The sequence below is a fragment of the Pygocentrus nattereri genome, chromosome 21, assembly GCF_015220715.1.
Source record: "Pygocentrus nattereri isolate fPygNat1 chromosome 21, fPygNat1.pri, whole genome shotgun sequence".
In the NCBI taxonomy this organism is placed as follows: domain Eukaryota; kingdom Metazoa; phylum Chordata; class Actinopteri; order Characiformes; family Serrasalmidae; genus Pygocentrus; species Pygocentrus nattereri.
Window position 1 is genome coordinate 11233427 of NC_051231.1, and position 20565 is coordinate 11253991.

The window sequence follows — 20565 nt, forward strand, 5'->3', positions numbered from 1 at the left end:
CAAAACATGCCATTTGATCAGAAGCACCCAAACATTTGCATGCAACTGTGAGGCTGATTGTTGCTGTTTGTAATAAAATTATAAGACAGTACTGTACATAAGCTTTGCTCAGGTGTTTAACACAAAATTTGCAGTAACAGATTTCAAAAACCAACCTACCAAGTTTTAGGCAGGAAACGAGACCTGAACTACAAAAAAAGCCCAACCACAACAAACACTAACAAAAAAGGCTAGTAGCATTTACCTCCGAGGCCCTGTCCCAGAATTGCGCCAGGACTTTAGTTCTGTAGTCTGGAATGATGCACATAGGATTGTTGGCAAGGGAAAGCTTTTCCAAACAAGGGAGAGTTCCAATGTGCTTTATTTCATCCAGCTGGAAAAAAAACAAAAACAACATAAACATTAAAGACACTGCTTTCAACGGCTTAATAGTAACCAGGGCCCATATTCACAAAGCTTCTTAAAGTGGGAGTGTTGATTTAGGATCAGATTCACGTCTTATTTGTAAAGATCTTATTGATAAGAACAGACCCTAGGTCAAAACTCCTAATCTGAAGTTTCATGAATGCAGGCCCAGATCAGTCAAATCCAAGTTTTCTGTGGAAAGCAACAAATTGCAACTTAATTAAGCAAAAAGGAAAAGCAATACCTGTGCTAATCTGTTACTGCTCAAGTCCAGGTTCACAAGAGAGTAAAGTTTACTGAGACCAGAGAGGGTTTCAAGCTGATTGCCAGCCAAATTCAGAGTCTTGATGTTTCCCAGCTTTGTATGAACACCCTCTAGAACCGTTAGCTTGTTGAAGGACAAATCCAAGTGAACCAGATTGTACAGATGCTACAAATGCAGTGAAAAAAGCATCACTTAGACAACAACAAATGGGGTTCAAATACAGGAAAAGAAAAGAACTTTTACATCTACAGTCATTGTTTAACAACCTACCTGGAGATTCTCCACCAAAGACAGCTCATTATGACTAAGATCTAGGAATTCAACTTCAGGAATCAGTTTCTAAAAATACAAAAGACAAAATATTTAGAAGCGAGGTACTTATTCAGAATTATACATAGCCACAACATAAAGCAGATTCCCAAAAATTAAAGCATAACTTTACCAATGAGGTTTGAAATGACAACAATGAAATGTAATGACTGGGTTTTTTTTTTCCCCAGTGGTGGTGATGGGAACCAGGGGTTGTGATGTCTACAACACAAATATAGCCACTTTATTTACTCTTTTAAATAGAAGTGGACAATATCTCAATTTTTTTGTTCCAGAGATAAAATTTTTTATTGTGATAAACATGCTTTTGTGAGCATATTGTGGATATCAAAAGTACTTAAAACAAACCTGATCAACAGCACATTTAATTAAAAAGAGACTATAATTAGTCCTGTTTAAGTGAATTAAGTACATAAACTGTGTAAATATAGATAAATAAATCAAATCACTGTTTTTGATGGCAGTTTTTAAATGTGGCACCACTAGTGCCAGGATACACATCATGCATCATGAATGTGTCTTCAAGTCTTAAAAGATATTTTTGCTGCCCTTTCCTAACTCAAAACCAACAGTGAATCTACATGTGTCTTCTTAGTTTTTGTGTGTAATGTTAATGACAGCAAAGCTGTGATAAATCTAGAAAAAGTTTTTTGGCTGATACTTTGCCTAGCATCACCCTGCATGTACATCTCCACACCTCTGTACTTACAAGAGAGCATAACTGATCCTATTTAATTGGATTTACTGCAGCATGATATGTGCACTGTTGGAATACAAATCGAATTCAGTTTTTGATATTTTTTTTTTAATGTGGCAATACTTTTGTCTCGTCATGAAAACTTCTTTTGCCACGTTTCCTACTTTTAGGTCCATATCACCTCCAATGTGAAAATTCTGAAAAGTTTCTCTAGAACAGCACATTTCTGACTGCATCTCAAGGATTTCATTCCGCAGAAATTTAGAAACATCGATGGAGTTCCCACTTAAGAAATAGAAGCCCAATTGAAACAGTGAAGACACAGCTGAACACAATGTTCCAACTTACCACAGACTCATCGATGCTGCAGATGTAATTACGGCTCATGTCGAGAGTGGTCAACATTTTCCATGTTGGAATGATTGCAGTCACAGGGCAGTCAATGTCCACGCCTTCTGGTTCCCACTGGGCAAACTCGGCAGATTCTGGAACTAAAATTTCCTACTCAACACAAGACGGTTGGACAATTTTATTACACAGTTCGACATTAGTTTAAAAAAAAAAAAAAAAAGACAACATCCTTCTGTTACGAGTAAATTTTGTAGGTATTGTACCTTCATGGATGCTGTGGAGAGGTGAATGCTGAGAGTAGCCAGGGTGGGCTTCAATGAGGGGAGTCCCTTTATCTGTGCTGAACTACAGTCAGTGATCTGAGTAACAATAAAGAGATTCAGCAACAGCATCACGACCCACTTTACTTGACAAAAAAGAATGATCAGAATAAACCTTTGATCAAAGTCTAACCTCAATTTGGAGTAGTGACTTAAAGAAAGAGAGGTCAAATGGCAGACTGTGTTCCTCAATATTGCTAGTGCCCACAACGCCTTTTGTTCCAGGGATCTGTGAATAAACAACACCACAAAATGTTAGCAAATGCTGTATGGCTTGGCGTGATAAACGATGCATGGAGCCTTAAAGGAGTATTCAGATATAAAACTACCAAATCTGTTTGAGTAGGTTTATTTCTTAATTCAGGGAAACCGCTGTGTGCGGTAAGTGACCCCAAGATACAGACTTAGTTTTGCTCACTGACAGAGCTCAGACCTAAACATCACAGACTATGTTTGAGATTACTTGGTTTGTAAAAAGCAGAAAAAGCAACCAACTTCAAAGACTGAACTTGAGGTGTGGATAATATTCCTGCTGAAGATGGCAAAGGGTGGACCCACTCAATGCTGAAACAATGACTTCATTATATTGAGTTGCTGAAGCTTCTGTGAATTTTCCTGCTTTTCTCCCGATGCTGAGAAATGTATAACTTGAATGGCCATTTTTACAGGAATTTAAATTAATCCATGCTAATACATGCAATGATAAGACATATTCTTGACTGCAGTAATGCACCAATCAATAGTTATAATCAATAAAATATTCACCTTCCTATCAATAACATTAGCCATATTGCTTCCTTTTCAGTTAGTCCAAAGACATTAGCTAATGAGCCAGCTAGGAAAACATTCAAACAGCATAGCCTCTAGTATCTGTCCTTCCACATTCAAATTACATCATCAGAAAGTGGTTCTCATAACAATCAATACAAAAAATTGTGCTCTAGACACTATTGCATCGCCACTGTAAGAGTCAAGAAGGCATGTTTTCAAAAAAGTATAGATGGCTGCAACGTTTAAGTTTCTGGAACATCCCTGTAAGATCAACAATAAGCTCATGAATAGTACAACAAAACTGAAACCTTGAGATATTTGAGCCGGCAGGCGAAGTCCAGTATGTGTCCCAGATCTGCTTTGGCATCTCCATTGGCGCAGGTTGGCTTGGCAAGCTTGAGCTGCTGGGTAATTGCATAGAGCTGCAGCGGCCTTAAGAGAAACACTTCACCGGCAACTAACAACTGCTCACCTGCAAGATGAATAAATGTTAGTGTGTGGCCAAATTTATATCAAATACAGCAAAAAAAATTTACTAAACTGCATTTTCAGAAGAATATAAGATTTATGACCAAAAAAATGGAAAATATAGATGGATCTGCAAAGAATAGCCTTGACCTTGAAAGAAAACTGCACTGACTTCTCAAAATGTCTGTATGACCGTGTCTTAGGGTGGCAGCAAAGTCATTCAGAGTAGTCTGTGAAATGGTTCACTGTAGTGAAATGTACTAACTCAGATTTCTTTACAGTGGTGGTGAGATGAACCAGGGGTTGTGACGTCTACTGCGTCAGGCCCAATCCCATTTTACCCCTCGTCCCTACCACTCAGCACTTAGCCCTCTGTTTTGCACATGTTTTATGATCCTTTTCTCCATGCCAAGCATATCATTAATAGTATGCTAATGTCTCAGTAGTCCAAAAGTTCTGACACCTGAAGTGCCAGAATGCAACTGCTGCTCCATTTAAGGTGGAACAGGAAAATTCGAATTAGAAGCCAGTAAATCGCTGACTTCAGCTTCATATCCTTTAAGAATTAGTGGCGGGAAACAATGAAGAATTGTCACATCCCCCTTTTCGTAGGCATATTATTCCCTAAACGTAACTAAAGCCCAGCAGTGAGGTTGCTGAACTTTACCCTCCTCTACTATCACTGCAGACTGGCAGAGTCACCTACAGAGCAGTGCTAGTAGCTGATAATGAAGTAATGCTCTTCTTTATTTGAGGATACCATTTTGTAAGGGAAGATTTCAACCACTACCAGTTAACTCAGTTCCAAGGGCCAAGATGACACTTAAAATGACAAGTGGGATTAGGTCTAAATCTGGCCATTTTCTATGGTATCTAAAATGGCCAATGAACTTACAAGTGTCTTCTAAGTGTTTACATGTAATGCTCCATATTTTTATGTTTAAGACCAAAACCTAGTCAAAGAAAGTGAAGTAGATTTCAGAGTCATTCAACTCTTTGCACGCCTGGTTTATATCACCACCATTGTGAATTCAAGTTTCTCTAGGATGGAGCATTTCACATCAAACCACTCTGGATTATATTGTTTACACCTTAATGGCATGATTAATTGTATATTTTGAAAAACTTGTGGAATTTCACTTTTAAAAAAATAAATGTTATGTACTAATAACAATGTAATAGTAAACTACTAACTAATGAGATGAAATTTGGATAAAGGACATACCTCTATGGAACAGGTCTTCAGCCAATGTAGCAGCAATGCCATTGATTTCCTGTCAACATGGACACATTTCTGCATATTATTTCTGGTTGTTATTATTATTATTAAATTTTCATTGACCTACAAAATATTTGTGCGCTTTGCTTATCACATTCATTTAATACACAATTAGTGTTTCATGCTTTCAAGCCCTGAAGCATTTCATGTGAAAAGCATGCTGCTTCCGCTCATGTTCTGATCTCAATCTCACCCCTTTCACCATAGAAACAGCATACAAATGCAAAGTTAAGTGCCTCTAAAAAGGTGTTAAGCCTCAAACACTTCACATGCTGTTGCGTCAGATTCTAAATTAAAAATTTCATTAATAATTGACAAAACAGACAGAGGCTGTTTTAAGCTTAACTGAAGATTCATCGTTCGGCGTTCTTATCAGCAACAACTTACTATCATTTTAACTTTTGGTTTAACGGCTGGTTTGGTCTATGTGGCCGTTCAAACATGAAACATTTACTCATTCTGGCAGATCAGTTGCACAATGTGAAAAACACTTCCTCTCTATGAAAAGCCTTCACAGCAGCATTCACATGCTTTTTCACCTAAAGCCACTGGAATCTATGAACAGAACCACGACCTGTGAGGAAAACTGCTAATGATGAGCTGCATGGACACCTATTCAAAAATCACTTTAAAATGTAGGGCTGTACTTAAGGGTGGGCAATATGACAACACTCAATGTGGTACTTCCTTCAACTTCCTTACAAAGACAGCATAACTTCATTCTTCATTCATAACTTCAAAAGTTCATTGAAAAACCCAATTAAACCAATTTTCCACTTGACCCAGATGTAGTTGATCAGCCTAAACACGTTTGGGGTCTGAATTTTGCTTCTTTAGTTTAGAACTGGAACTACAAGACTAACACTGAATGAGCTATGTGAAGTGTTGTCCTTTTGCACATGTGGGTCAGTTTAGGCGCATGATCTGTTCAGACTAATGTCACATATCAAACAATGTGAACAGCCATACAAAAAAAAAAAAAAATCAGATTTGGTGAGAAAACCAGATTTAGGCCACTTTTACCCGCTGTGTGAACGTAGCCATACATGTGTGCATCTAGACTAGATGCATATCTGACACGATTCATTGCCATGAGATCTTAATGAGAATAGTCAGAGAATTCAAGCATTCTGTTGTTTTTTTATGGTTAAAATTAATTTAATCAATAGTGACTACCTTGACCGAAATAAGCAAGATGGTTCCATGACTGAAGCATTTAAACCTAAAGGTGTCTAAAATGTAAACCAACCAACAAAAACGAACTCTGTGCACATATTTAGCAATCTACCTATCTATCTTTGCCCTGCACTCTGTTACTAAAGTTACAGAGTGACGCTTGTGGCATCTGCAAACGCAGAAATGCTGAGTAAGAAGAAAGGCTGGCAACCCACAGAGGCTGTCAGTGTTTAGTCAGAAGTGTTAAAACTGCTAAAACTGTCACTGACACTGTTAAATTCTGCAGTAGACTGCATTACTGTGGAACTTGAAAACAGATGCTTGGCGCTTTTAATTTTCTGTACAATGTTAAACACAAAAAACTCCTCAGAGAACATAAAGTTTTCTGCTTTTAAAGTTTTATAATGTAGTCCTCGTTTAAAAAGACTTGAGACATTCACATTTTTAATAATAAAATACCTTAAGTGCCTCATGACTCAAAACACATATTTTAGTTTTAAAGACAATCTTGAGAATGATAAATGAAAATAATTCACTAAAACTAATCAAATACCTGGTTTAAGGGCTCATATTGTACAATTCGCTTGCATCTTATTTCCTTTCCTGAAGCCCCCCATAAAGTCTGTGTGGTTTAATGTACCAAAAACATGGACATATTCCAACATCTCTTTAAGCAGTTTTTTTTTTTACTGTACCTTCAATACATTTAAGAGTTAGATATGTAAATGACCTCTGCTCTGAATGGCTGCCCTGTATTGTGGCTCCTTCCAAAAGCAGTTCAGGCTGAAACACTCTTTATAACTTCAGCGTGAGAGGGCCGAGCTAAACTGCTGTAGGCTTAATAGCTGGATATGGAAATATCTTGGCTTTCATGACATCAGTGAAACATTCGATTCAATACAGGCTCTTTTTATAGCTTAATGCCCCTGGGCCTTTTAAAGAATATTACCCAAATTGCTTCCTCCACAAGCCAATTAATACCCAAGCCCACACTGAGGTGAACATGAGATAACATTAGTCTAAACAAGCACACACGGAGAGACTTACATAGAAATGGAAATGTAGAAATATGGACAAGACTTTAGGGGCAGCCACTGGGAATCTGCCGAGCAAAGTCTGAAGATACACTTCCAGCTCCTTCTGTCTCTTCTCCACAAGGCTTTTAGAGTTTTTACCAATAATCTTCTTAGGTGGCAACAGGTGTTTGTCAATCTTCTTCTCAGAAGTGAGCTGAAAGACATATTACAGAAGTCGTATGGTGTCTGTAATGCATCAGGAATCAAGAAGTGAACCTTCCTGTTTCCGGAGGAATCAAATGCACAAAAAGATTGAATGTAAATGGACTCACCTTTTCGTGTAAGTCATGGAAGTCACTGTAGCGATGCTTAATAGTCCATCTGTGGTCTCCAACCTTCACCTCGATTATGTAAACCTAAACAGGATAAACATGTGGTACAAACTTTAACTCTTTACATCTTACTGATTCAAGTCATTCAGAGTGGTTTGGTGTGAAATGATCCGTTCTACAGAAACTAACCAAATCAGAATTGTTCAGAGATGTGGTGATAGGAACCAGAAGTCTAAAGCGTTTAATGCTTTTAAAAACTACATCACAGGAAACTAGTACATGAGATTGTTATGAATACACTGCCTGATGCCTGAGACACAGATCTGCGATAAAATTTTGGCCTAAAATATATTTTAATCAATATATTTTTATCCATGCATGGTGGAAGGATACATGAAGGGCACTGCACAGCAAAATCTCCCCCCAAAGAAAATGATTTTTTTTTTTTTTAGATTTACCACGACCAGCCTAAACATTACATATAAAACCTCAGAACACACGTGTATGTTTACTGGTAGTTTTGGATAGTAAACAAAAAGGCTATATTTGTGTTGCTTCGTATCATAACCACTGTAAAGAAATGTATAAGTTTCTCTACAAGAAGCAATTTCACATCAATCCATTCCTAATTACTCTGTTTAGACCTCAATGACCGATTTATTCAGATTTTTTAAAACGGGTGGATTTCCCCTTTAACTGCACTTCTGTAAAATTGTGCTAGGTTAGCTCGCTGTTAACGTTAAAACAGGAGTTAGCTTAGCTTCTTAGCCGGCTAACTGACCTGCTCTCTGAGCTCTACATTTTAAAAAAATAGCCAACACTAATAAATATTCATTTTTATTGTCCTCGCTGTCTCTCGAGTCAGTAAGCAGTCGAACTGTCACACGAACGTGAACGTTGGCGAGCTAACACAGCCATATATTTCTCAATGTACTTGCGAGCTGCACGTTTAGCTGCTCTCGAATAACAACTTACAGTGTAGTTTTCCACAAGCTCCGATCCAACAATGCAGACATTCCTTTCAACGGTTTGCTCGTGAAACGCTGTACAATCCATTTCACTAGAAGAACTACAGCCTAAACCATTACAAAACCTGAAGGGTGATTTGAGCGTCTAACGGGCATCTATCTGTTGACGTTTGCAGCGAAAACGCTGAGCGCCCTCCATCTTTGTTGTGAGTTCGACAGCCGTTGTTTTTTCCCCACCCGTATTCCGACAAGTCCCGCCTCCTACGCGATAGGATTGGCCGATAGAAGCCAAACTCTGCGCTAGGATTGGCTAATATTTCATGTCACGTATAGAATAAGAATTACTAGCCAATAGAAGAGCAAGAAGGCCGCATTTGTCGAAATGCAGGTGGGAAAAATACATTTTCCTTCTCGTGTAGTTCAACGTCTGCCAGTCTGAAGTAGTGAATTACTGTGTATACTGCCGCCTGCTGTGGTGGTGTGCACTTCTGCTCATCCACTAAAGCACAAATTCTGGGTTTGTCGTAACTACGTGCATTTCTGCCTAAAGCTACACTTTTAAAAAATGGTTCTATATAGAACCATGAACGCTCAAAGGACCATTAGCATGCTTAAGTGGCTCTTTGCATGGTGGAATTGTTCTTCAGATTGATGAAGAATGGGTGGTACTTGGTTCTCTATAGCACCAATAAGGATTCTGCTATTGTTAGGATGTCAAGAACCCTTTTTGGTGCTATATACAACCATTTTCAAAAAGGTACTATATAGAGCCATATACCACACATTCTTCATCAATCTGAAGAACAATGTCACCATGAAAAGAACCATTTTTGCATGCTACATAGACATGTCCTTTACTAAAGAACCCTTGAAGAACCATCTTTCTTAAGCGTAAATTATGTGTGTGATATTCTGTAGAGCAGCCCTCAGCATGATAGGTTTGTGTCCATTTGTGTTTTCATCCCTCATTTCAACAGCTAGCATGCTTTACGCAAATATATGGTCACCAGCCCTCCTCCTAGATATCGACCTTCACCTCCAGCCCACCTGTAACACACCCTAACTCAGCTATTTGAGGCTATTTAAGACCCTTGAACGCAACTATGAGATGGATCAGGTGGGGATTTATCAGGGATGGAGCTAAAGTCTGCAGAAAGGTAGATCTCCAGAACTGCTCCAATTAGAAGTTCTGACTCTTAGCATAGCCACAGATATAGATCCTAATAAATGCAAACAGGATATTTGCCTTTTTATTGGTTATATTAGCTGATAACCGTGTGCATTTGCCAGACCTCTCTACCCTCCCCAAAGCAGTTGTAGCTCCTTTCACCTTCAAATGACATCAGCAGAAGGTGTTTGCTTGGCCTTAAAACCAGAAAATCATGCTCGACAGACTGTTATAATGCCACAGAGTAAGGTATGTTTACACCAGATAAAGCAATGATAAAATTTTTCATTTGAGCCAAAGTGTCCCTTTAATGCATTTTTAAAATGACACAATGGAACAATCTTGCATGTCTGCATTAAAAAGGAAATTCCACTGATTGTTTTGAAATTTGTCTATAATCAATCAATCAACCTTTATTTAAATTTGGAGTAAATTGAGGAAGACACTCGTTTAAGTAGTCAAGCCAATACAGACATAAAAAGATTGAGAGGTTAAATAGTAAAAAACATAATTGCTAAAATGTAATGATAATCATAGTCGTAATTGTAATAAATGAACTCAATAAATTACTAAAATAGCAACAATACAGTAACTTAATAAAAAAGATCAAATAAGGGTAATAAAAAATCAAATGTATGTAATAAGTAAAGAAATTAAAGATGTAAAACAGTAGCTAATGATAAAATATATAAGAACAGAATAATGAAAATGAAACAATAGCTAAAAACATAACAAAAGTAAACATGAAGTAAAACAGGCTGATTGGAAGTGGTTAATGACTTAAAGTTTAAAATGTTCATACGACACCAGCAAGCAAAGCTTTAGAGATTCCTGTTATAATTCTGGTGCTCTTCAGCTAAAATCTGATTTTCCCTACTCAGTAAAAGCTCTAGTGTGTATGTGGTGTTTCACTTCATATGTGGGTTAAATGCGGAGGTGGAATTTCCCTGTTTATGGGATTAATAAAGTATCACCTAACATGCATTTGATTTGTGGCAGTATGTAATCTATTACCTTTCCCAAAGTGTCGTGTGCATGTATGTTAACAAGCCCTGCAACTGTACTGGCTCAAAATATAACCACCAGTGGAGGACGTGTGTAATGTTTGAAGTGACGAAGGACAAAAAAACCCCTAACATTATATCTAAGAACAGAAATTTTAAAATTTTGTTTTATTACAAAGACTGCAATAGGGGTACACATATACACACACAGCTTCTAAGCCACTTCTCCTTCTGGGTCACGGGGGGTGCTGGAGACTATTCCAGCCGTCAGCTGCAAGGAGGACCTGGGTTCGAGTCCCCGGCCGGGCCACCACATTCCTCTCTTTGTGGAGTTTGCATGTTCTCGCCATGTCTGTGTGGGCTTCCTCCAGGTCCTCTGGTTTCCTCTCATGGTCCAAAGACATGCAGTCAACTGGACATGCTAAGCTGCCCCTAGGTGTGAGTGTGTGAGTGGATATGTATGTCTATCTGTCTGCCCTGCGATGGACAGGCGACCTGTCCAGGGTGTTTCCTGCCTTTCGCCCAACGACTGCTGACATCAATAGGGATAATTGCTATTTCACTAATCTGTTCATTTCTCTTGGTGAATATTTTATCATAAAAGGAAATTTATGAATAGAACCCCAAATAACTACGTCACCTCAATTCAGAATCAGAATCAAGCTTTACTGGCCAGGTATACGTACACATACAGGGAATTTGGTTTTTGTTACAGGAGCGCACAGCGCACAGTATCAGACAGACATTCACATGTAGAGAATAAGATAAAATTAATAAAAAATAAAATACAAGAAAATAAATAAATAAATAAAACATGCATTACTGCCATCACTCACTCAGACACACACACACACATACACACACACACACACACACACAGTCATACCTGTAACCTTGAGTCTAACGTTAAAGTATGAGTCTAAAGTTAAAGTGTTGATTGCAGCAGCAGTTAAAGGGTGTATAGTGTCAAATATACAGGGTGAGTCAAAAGTCACAGGACACCGTTTTATTTTATTTTATTTTTTTATGCTGTCACAATCCTCCACGATGCGGTGCTGAAGGTGGTGTTTGTGCGATTTTTCTCAGCATACACAATTTGTTTGAGATGACCCCAGAGATAAAAGTTGATAATAAAATAAAAAATTAAATTAAATAAAACCTGTCCTGTGACTTTTACTCACCCTGTATATGCATTCCAATAAAACAGCTAAATTAATGAACATATTGACAAAGTTGTCTTTTTTTAAGAGATGTATTTATCTCATGCTAAACGTGTTAGGGGATGTTACAGGGCAACTACACCATTTTTTTCTTCTTCTTTTTTTGAAAATGTCTGCATATTTCAGTGGTTGAGATATGAACAATACATTCAGAGTGATTTGATGTGAAATGGCTGATTGTAAAGACTCAGATTTCTTTACAGTGGTGGTGATAGGAACCAGATGTCACCATGATTACAACACAAATATAGCCATTCTGTTTACTATTCGAACCACCAGGGTACCCACACGAGTTTTCTGAGTTTATAATGCTGATGATGGTAAAATAGGGGAGCATCTGAGACAAAAGTTTTCTTTGGGAACTATTTTGCCTTATGACACCATTCGTGTGCCCCTCCGCCGTGAATGGATGAAAATAAATCGATTAAAATGCTTTTTTTTATTATAAAACTACCGTAAAACAATGTCTCAGACATCAGACAGTGCATTCATAGCCACTCCCTGTACTTTTTGTGAAGAAGCTTTTAGAGGTGGACGTCTGGTTCCTATCACCACCGCTGTGAACAATTCGGAATTCGGAGTTTAGAACCGATTCAGAAAAGATCGGTCCCCCTTTAACGTGCATTTACAGACCCCCAAACATGATAGGAAACGTGAAAAAGTCGACTGTGGTGACAACAAAATAAAATACAATATCTTTTATTAGATTATATTATTTGACAAGGTCAGTAAAAAAGGAGCAAAAGGGCAGAACCTGCACATGGCGAAGGAATTTAACACCCCACAAAGATAGCAATACTTAATTGGTGTGTGTGCGTGAACTGTACGCCTGTAACGCAGCAAATTAGGCTAATAACAGTTTTGTTTAAGGCAGGGTTATAATATACTGTCAACCAACCCAGGTTTAACGTCACTGCTATGAAAGTTGGAATTAATTGCAGTCCATTAACTGCATGTAAACAAACAGCCAGATGTCTGCGAAACAGACTCTTTCTGCGTGCTTGCAAAACACGGCGCAGCTTCTTGACGGAGTCGCTGTGCATTCACAAAACGAACCTAAAGTTCCTCTGTGTATTGAACTGCTTTGTTATGTTCTGTCACACAGCACGTACACGGCGTGAATCACGTTTGGCCAAACCCAATTGTGCTGTCTGAATATGGAGGCCGATCTGGGACCTGTTAGGCTTTTTCTCCTCTAACGGCAGCTGCGCGATTTGGAACGGCAGTTGCTGATTCTAGACCGGTCGTTACAGCAACAAGCCGGAAGAAACCATCCGCTCGAATTAGTGGGGGTGCTAACTTTCTTTGTCAGGCCCTGTGAGCGAAGATTACGCTTCGCTTGTTTGAGTATTTGATCAAAATATATCTGCTTTTTGCTCTTTTGTTGTATTTGCGTCCGTATTGACTTATTTTGATTTATTTTTTTGTACAAGCTCGTCTCGCGTAAACCAACACTCCTAAACTTGGGCACTTCCAACGATTCCAATGGCTGTATAAAAGGCAGTGCAGTCCGTTAGAGGGAGGAGTTGACAACTGTCACTAAGAGGAAGCTTGTCTTGTTTTGGGGAGGGCGAAGTAGTTTGTTTATGCACAAACAAAACGTGGAACAAACTACAAGCACCATCCCTACATTCCGAAACCTCATAACTACGAATTAGACGAGGATAGAGACCGAAGGGACCGCAAAGAGGGGGGCGTGACCGCAAAGCTGCCTACAGAGGAGGCACCGCGTCAGGCGCGTCAGGCTATGTGCTGTCTAAAGCCAGCCACAAAGAAAAAAACGGAGAAGATTGTAAAAAGGTAGACTGTATTTGGGGCTGGTCGTGAAGAACGACGAGAAGCGAGAACCTTAAGTCACTACACCTGCCTGGGAAGCAGCAAGCGGGCTCTTTCTTTTGTTTCTCAGACGCTGAGGAGCAGATTATGTGAGAGAGAGAGGGGCTTTAATGCTGTGGGAAGAGAGAATGTGTGGGAAGGGCATGATGGGCCAGTGGGGGACCTGCAGCAGCAGATTCTCCATCAAAGACGAGTTGAAGGAGGAGTCGAGGAGAGTGGAGAGCCAGCGCAGCTGGCACAAGTGTGCCAAGAGACACGGGCATCATCGCTGGAGGCGAGGCCACCAGCCTCATCCTGGCTGGTTCCAGCGGAGACATCATCAGTCCAGACCTCGCCTGAGCGCCGTGTCCCTGCGGCCGGCCAACGTCAAAGGCAACCGGGCGCCTGGCATGAGAGCCCCGAGGAACACCAACCAGTTCCTCATGCACGAGAAATACCAGCTGATGCACATGCGATCGGACTCGGTGGGCACGGACAGTGGCTCGGACTGCGAGCTGGACTTTGCAGACATGGACGCCTACCTAGGCGTGCTGGAGAACGCTAGGGGCGCCCTTCTGGACAGCCCCGACCCGCCCTCGCCCCCTACAGCCCGCCTCGGCACACGGCAGCAACTGGGTGAGTGTCGAGCCTTCACCTTTTTCAGCTTCACCGAGCTGGGGCAGCAGGAGGAGAGCATGCAGTACTTTCCGTCCGAGGACGATGTCATGCAGAGCGAGGACTTCATGAGGAAAGACTTTAACGCGTTCTGTGACGCGGTGGCACCTTGTATATAGACCTGCCGCAGGTAATAAAAACAAAAAACAACAACAAAAAAATGCCATTTGTATGTACATCCGGACCGACGAGTATTTATTACACTGTTGTAAGCCATTTTTGCTGTTGTCATGCCATTTCACGATGTTGTCTGTTGTTATTTTTTGTTTTTGTAAGTGGTGGAAGGTTCGATTCAGTCTTGCGAACCGATTCTTGACAACTGTGCTTTTTAAACACCCGAACGTTCAATTAAACGATTCATTGATTCATTGAAGTCATGTCTGCTTTATTATCCTCTCTTACATATATTATGACTGGTTACAGCGACTGAGTCTGATTACTTTTGTTCACTGGTGGATGTCAGACAAAGTAAAAGGTTGGTTTCACTGTGCAGTTTTGTCAAAAACGTGAATGATCATTATAAGGATGTCATTAGAAGTCCTCAGGCTATAACCCGGGATGCACCAAGAAGAAAGTTAGATTAAACTGGCGCTAGTTTTGAACCATTTGTTCAAAAGAACCGATTCCTTGATTCAATCATCGAGAATACAAGCAAAGAAGTTCAGTGTGCCATTTTGTTAGAGGTTAAAAAGTGAAGGGTCATGATTAGAATATTATTGGAAGTCCTCGGGCTATAACCAAGGGCGTAAACAATTAGGTAGATGTACTAAAGAAAGTTCGATTCAATTGGCATTAGATGCGAACCAGATTTGTTCTAAAGAGCCGATTCGTTCACGAGTCGGACATCACTCTTGCCATTGTTTTGTTATGAAAGCGAGGCACTGAAGTAGGAGTGACACCAAACAGCCAATCAGCTTCGAGTTCGCTCTCCACAGCCTGGCTCTGGTTCTGTAGGGCTAAATCTCAAACGGTTCACTGGTCCCTACAAAGTATACATCATAGACCTTAAAATGAGGACTCATGCACCCAAATATGGCTAAAAAGAACCATTTGGGACTAAGCCACATATATAGTTCGATACTTGGATGTATAGTGCACTAACTGGGATGAGAAGAAAAATAATATTTGTCTAAATCGCGGAGTGCACTATATAGGGAATAGGGAGCGATTTGAGATGCAGCCTTACTGTCCAGCAACGCCATGTAAACGTTTCAGAGAAACATAACGTTGTTTGATTAAGTTTTCGTGCTTTATTTCTTTTGTATATGAGATAGGTTTGAGAAGAAGGCATGCTTATTCATTTCTGAGTGTGGTTTTGTTGCTAAGGTTGTCAGTGAGGGTTCAGCATTTGGCCATTTAGCCTGTTTGACTTAGCCGTCTGAATCTTGACTAGGTTGACTAGCATGGCAAATTTGAAAACACATATATCTTTAAAACCTTATATATGAATCCCTTTGCCATGGATGGATTTTCAAAAGTATGTTTTAGGTCAAAACCTTTTGTCAGAACTATTGTAGACCAGTGTCTTCGACATTAGACATAACCATTTCAACTAATAACTTTCTCTGACTTTATACAGAATGTTTGAAAAATTGGTAAAAATCCCCCTTAAAGTCTTATATTTGTTAAGCATATGTCTATAATATGTCCACGTAACAAACAATGAGCTCCTTCACCAGTTTAAACTACTGAAATCTCTGTATAGGTCAGCAGGGTAATCAAAGTGCAGGCTGAAATGTGATGCCTGTGTAACCAGCTAAATACTGCAGGCCTCCACACCCACTCCTGCCTGTGCTGTTGCCAGATGAATTAGTCCTGGGCTACGGAGACATGTCACAACAGCAGAGCTTATTTTCATGAAAAGTGAAGGTGTGGGTCCACTTACAAAGCCTCTCTACCAGAAGAGACTGCTGTAGTTGGAGAAAGCACTCCATATGAGCTCTTTCTGAGTGACTGGGCTGCATACTTAATGGCCTTTTCAATGCAAAAGCACACAAAGAAAGACTGTGATGTGGAATAAAGAAGCTGAGAGATATCATTGATAGTCGGATGTTATGGTGGACATGAAAGGAAAATGTAAAGATCTTTTAAAGAGCAATTCCATTTTTTTAAACGTCTGCGTAATCAAATTGGTGAGAGGTAAAGACATTCCAAGTGGTTTGATGTGAGTTTTCTGTACAAAAAGAAAAAATACTTACCAAGGATTCTTTACAGTGGTGGTGGGAGCCAGAGGTCACAATGTCTACAATTTGAATATATCCATTTTATTTACTGTATAAAGTATCCAGTAAACCAAGACGTCTTCAGAGTTTTTTATATGTAATGTTGATAGTGGTTCATTTGACCAAAACATTTTCTTTGGCAGCTATTTTGCCTTAAAACACCTGGGATGCAGGGGGCTTTTGGAGGTGGATGTCTGGTTCCTATCGTCACCACTGTGAACAATTCTGATGCAGTATGTTTCTTTAGAACAGAGCATTTCACACCAAACCACTTTCAGTGAGTTTGTTTTGTAATTTTATATTTTTCCAGAAATTTAGAAAAAATGCAATAACATTTGTGTCATTTCATATGTGAGAAAGGGTCACACTTCATTTTTACATGACCACTTTCTGACCCAGCCTTATCCCTTTCAATTGAACAGGTTATTTTTGTTACTGTGCCACTTGTATGTGTTAATTGGATTCACTGTCCTGTGTTCAGAAAGCACTCTATAGGGAGCTAAAACACTCCCTGTAACTTCAATGTGAGTGGTCGGGGCTAAATGGCCGTAGGCTGAATAGGTGGATGTGTAAATGAATTGAGAGCATTTCACACCAAAACACTCTTAATGACTTTCTTCTATCTAAAAAAAATCGATATCACTGTCCGTAATGAATACTGATCACTCCTTTCTGCAGAGCCAGCTAACTTTAGTTAATAGTGTGTTTTTTAGCAACTCATCAATATTTAACATCGGTCAGCATAGGAAGTGAAAACTCTTGGGTGCTGTTCTCTTTTTGATCCTTTTTTTCTAAACTAAAATGCTAAAGTGAGAGAACTGTGATGTAAATATGAACAGCTAAAGTGGAACTGGAGAAAATCACAAATATCCTCGTATACGAATAAAAGCATCATGATAAAAGAACAAACCTTGCTGGAAAAAAATCAATCTTTGGTTGGTAGCTGGTTTCAGATGGCTTGAACTGGTTTTTGAAGGACCATAGCTAGATTCTGGCTGTCTAAGAGGCAACATACCCTAGGCTGTTTGACCAGGTGAAGGGAAATTTCACCAATTTTTAAAATTTCAGTCATTCAGAGTGGTTTGGTGTGAAATGCTCTGTTCTAGACAACCTTATGGTGATAGGAACCAGATGTCTGAAAACATCAAAGAACATCATGACATGTTTGATGACCGTCTGGTGTCTGAGACATTGTTTTATGCTAGTTTTAATACACAGTTTCCATACATGGTGGAGGGGCACCTGCAGGGAGTTATGAGGCAAAATAGTCCCCAAAGTACACTTGTATTTTTCAAGATTTACCATCATCAACATTCCATAAAACAACCGTAGAAGACATGTAGGTTCACTGGTAGTTTTGGATGGTACAAAGGGCTTTATTTGTGACACCTGGTTCAATATCAGAACCACTGTAAAGAAATCGGTTGATAAGTTTCTCTACAATGAACCGCTTCACAAACGACTCAGTTTACATCCCAACAGTTTAATGATTGAAATTTTCAAATATTGGTGGAATTTTCCTTGGTATTGCTGGTATATGCTATAGGGATATTCAAAAGGGAATTCATCAGAGGTGAATGGGCAAATGAAGGTAGCTCTTACTGATCCATCAGGTTGCTAATATTGATGTTCAGCAGTTCTATGTGTTTACTATTTGTGTGAAGCTGCAACCTTCTATTAGCAAAGAGTGAGGTTTTGTGGCATAGCACTGAAAACAGATTTCAGTGATAGTTGCTCAAGATGAAACGCTTTGGGGTGTTGTATCTTCTTTCTGCCTCATCCACATGACATATCACACCATTAATAGCAAGGTCACATCTGTACTGGCAAATATAGGACAATTATGACAGCGTATCAGGAATAGCCCAGTGATGCGGCCTTGCTGAGTGTTAGTTATGCTGTAACATTATTAATAGCTTTGAGACAGTAGATGAAGTGTAATGGTACAGCACCATCTGCATTTAGCATGTTCACATGCTCCGGTATTTTCCAGAAAAGGGGGCTGTTATTTAATGTGAGCTCACAAATATTGGCATAACACACTGCAGATGTTTCTGTGGAACGAAAAAGAATCCAAAGCATATTATCGGCACTCCACAGAGAAGGCGAGACAGAGGAAGTTAGAATAGCAAACGCGCACTTCAGGATAGGTCGGTGCTTTTCTTGGACTGCAAAAAAAGATCTTATTGTGTAATGGCATAGAAGAACCATTTTGGTTTCCATTTTTATTTCCATTTCCATTTTTATGTTATGGTTCTTGAAGAACCATAACATTTAAAAAAAACATCCAAATAATGTACAGGTTCCAGAATTAGTGATGGATATTTATGTCATGTAAGGGTTCTTTATATGTTTAAAGGGCCAATACCATAGAAAACCATAGACATTTCCCTGTTTTTAAAAATGAATAAGGTTAAAGTTGTATGTAAAAACTGTTTCATATATGGAAAATATTCTGCATTTTATAGTCATTGTTTATGTGAAGTCACAAAAACCAACTCATTTACATATATCCTCCTATTTAGCCTATAGTCGTTTAGCCCAGCGCACTCACACTGAAGTTATAAGGAGTGTTTCAGTGCTGAGTGTGTTTTGAATCATGCCAATACGTCAAGCGGGACAGCCAATCATAATAAAGCTCGATCACATATTTGAGTCTTAAAGGCACAGTAAAAATATAAATTGGAATAGAAAAAAAGAGGCTAAAAAGTGGTCATGTAAAAGTGAATTGTGACTATTTTTCAACACAAATGTTAAGTTTCAGACGTTTCAAAATATCAGCATGATTACATAATTTAGACGAGAATTCATTCAAAGCCTCTCAGGTTGGTTTAATGTTCAATGTGAAGACTTTATTGTGTCTAAAAGCTCCTTTACAGAAAGCTATTGAAAATGTCTATGAACACTCTGTCTGATGTCTGAGATACTGGTTGTTTTTTAACAACTACCACTTGTTTCTAACAACAAATTATTTAATTCATGGTGGACAGGTACATGCAGGGCATTGTAAGGCAAAATTATATGTCCAAAAGTTTGTGGAAGTTTGTTGCCTTCTCATTAGTGAATTCAGCTGCATTAAGGTGCGCTCACTGCAGTTTTGACATTAGAATAGGACGCTGTGGAGCAGCCGCACATTAGCCTAAGGTAACCACGTCCAATGCTGAGTGTAGGCTAGAGGGGTATGAAGCCCCTCAGCCACTGCACCTTATTTTCATCAAAAGTGGCATTTGTGATCAAAGACTAATCATCCAACATGAATACCTGATCTCACTAGTGCTCCTGCTGCTGTATGCAATCAAATCCTCAGAGTAATGTTCCAACATTTAGAGTAAAGCCTTCCCTGAGGAGTAGAGACAGTTATTCCAGCAGAAGGGGACAAACTCACTTTTTTGTACTCTTGGTTTTGAAAGAAACCATTGGATGGGCAGGTGTCTGCAAACTTTTGGCCATATTGTGTACAACGCATGTAGGTTCAGTGGTGGTTTTGTTTACATCTCAACCAGTGAAGTTTCACAAACTTGGTCAAATTCCCCTTTCAAAGGTATTTGAAACTCATAAAGGTTATTTACCAACATGGTTCTTTAGAGAACTAAAGTGGTTCTTCTTTAAAGAAACCTTTGTGGCACCTTCTTTTTATGAGCGTATGTTACTCTGTCTGCCTTTTCGGTCTAGGTCCTCTTATCTGTTTTTGGAAAATGAGCCCTAAAAAGACATTAAGCTTAAGTAAACATGCTGTCTATGTCGTCCCAGCAGTCAGAAAAAAGCCTTTTTGATAACTATTTGTATTAAATTAGATCAAATGCATGTTTTATAGACTCTAAAAGTTTATTGTGTGGTTTGGCAGGAGGAAGTGAAGAGTCCCTGTGCATATCAGCATATCATGAGACTGTATTTAAAAGGAAAGTTTGCACACTTTCTATGCAAACTAAGAGTGAGTGCGTCACCTTTAAGAGCTTTGCTGTGTCTCAAGACTAGTTGACACAGAAAGAGGGCGGGCTGGAGCGAGCTGGTGGGGGATGGGCTTTGCACAGAGGCCTCAGCACACTGCAAACTTTTGGCAGAAAGCAAATCGTCCTGCTCTGA

At 39.3% G+C, this 20565-nt stretch overlaps 2 protein-coding genes across 4 annotated transcripts in view; one reads left to right on the top strand and one right to left on the bottom strand.

Moving 5' to 3' along the window:
• The window catches only part of nisch (nischarin), a 30872-nt gene extending 22278 nt beyond the window's left edge, over positions 1-8594 (bottom strand). For all 3 annotated transcript variants that reach the window (XR_005129287.1, XM_017704805.2, XM_037532359.1), the window contains exons 1-11: positions 8386-8594; positions 7411-7494; positions 7110-7292; positions 4833-4881; positions 3448-3611; positions 2502-2597; positions 2312-2407; positions 2046-2198; positions 941-1009; positions 650-835; positions 245-373 (exon numbers count right to left, since the gene is read on the bottom strand). Coding sequence is in view for 2 of the 3 variants with exons in the window: in XM_017704805.2 (XP_017560294.1) it covers positions 245-373; positions 650-835; positions 941-1009; positions 2046-2198; positions 2312-2407; positions 2502-2597; positions 3448-3611; positions 4833-4881; positions 7110-7292; positions 7411-7494; positions 8386-8466 (1290 nt within the window). In the remaining variant the exon portion in view is untranslated. The remainder of the gene's footprint in view (positions 1-244; positions 374-649; positions 836-940; positions 1010-2045; positions 2199-2311; positions 2408-2501; positions 2598-3447; positions 3612-4832; positions 4882-7109; positions 7293-7410; positions 7495-8385) is intronic.
• Positions 8595-13301: 4707 nt separating this feature from the next.
• Positions 13302-14633, top strand: wu:fb55g09. Its single transcript, XM_017704718.2, has one exon. It carries the CDS (start codon positions 13717-13719, stop codon positions 14377-14379), a length of 663 nt encoding a protein of 220 aa, XP_017560207.1. The 5' UTR covers positions 13302-13716; the 3' UTR covers positions 14380-14633.
• The last annotated feature ends 5932 nt before the right edge of the window (positions 14634-20565 follow it).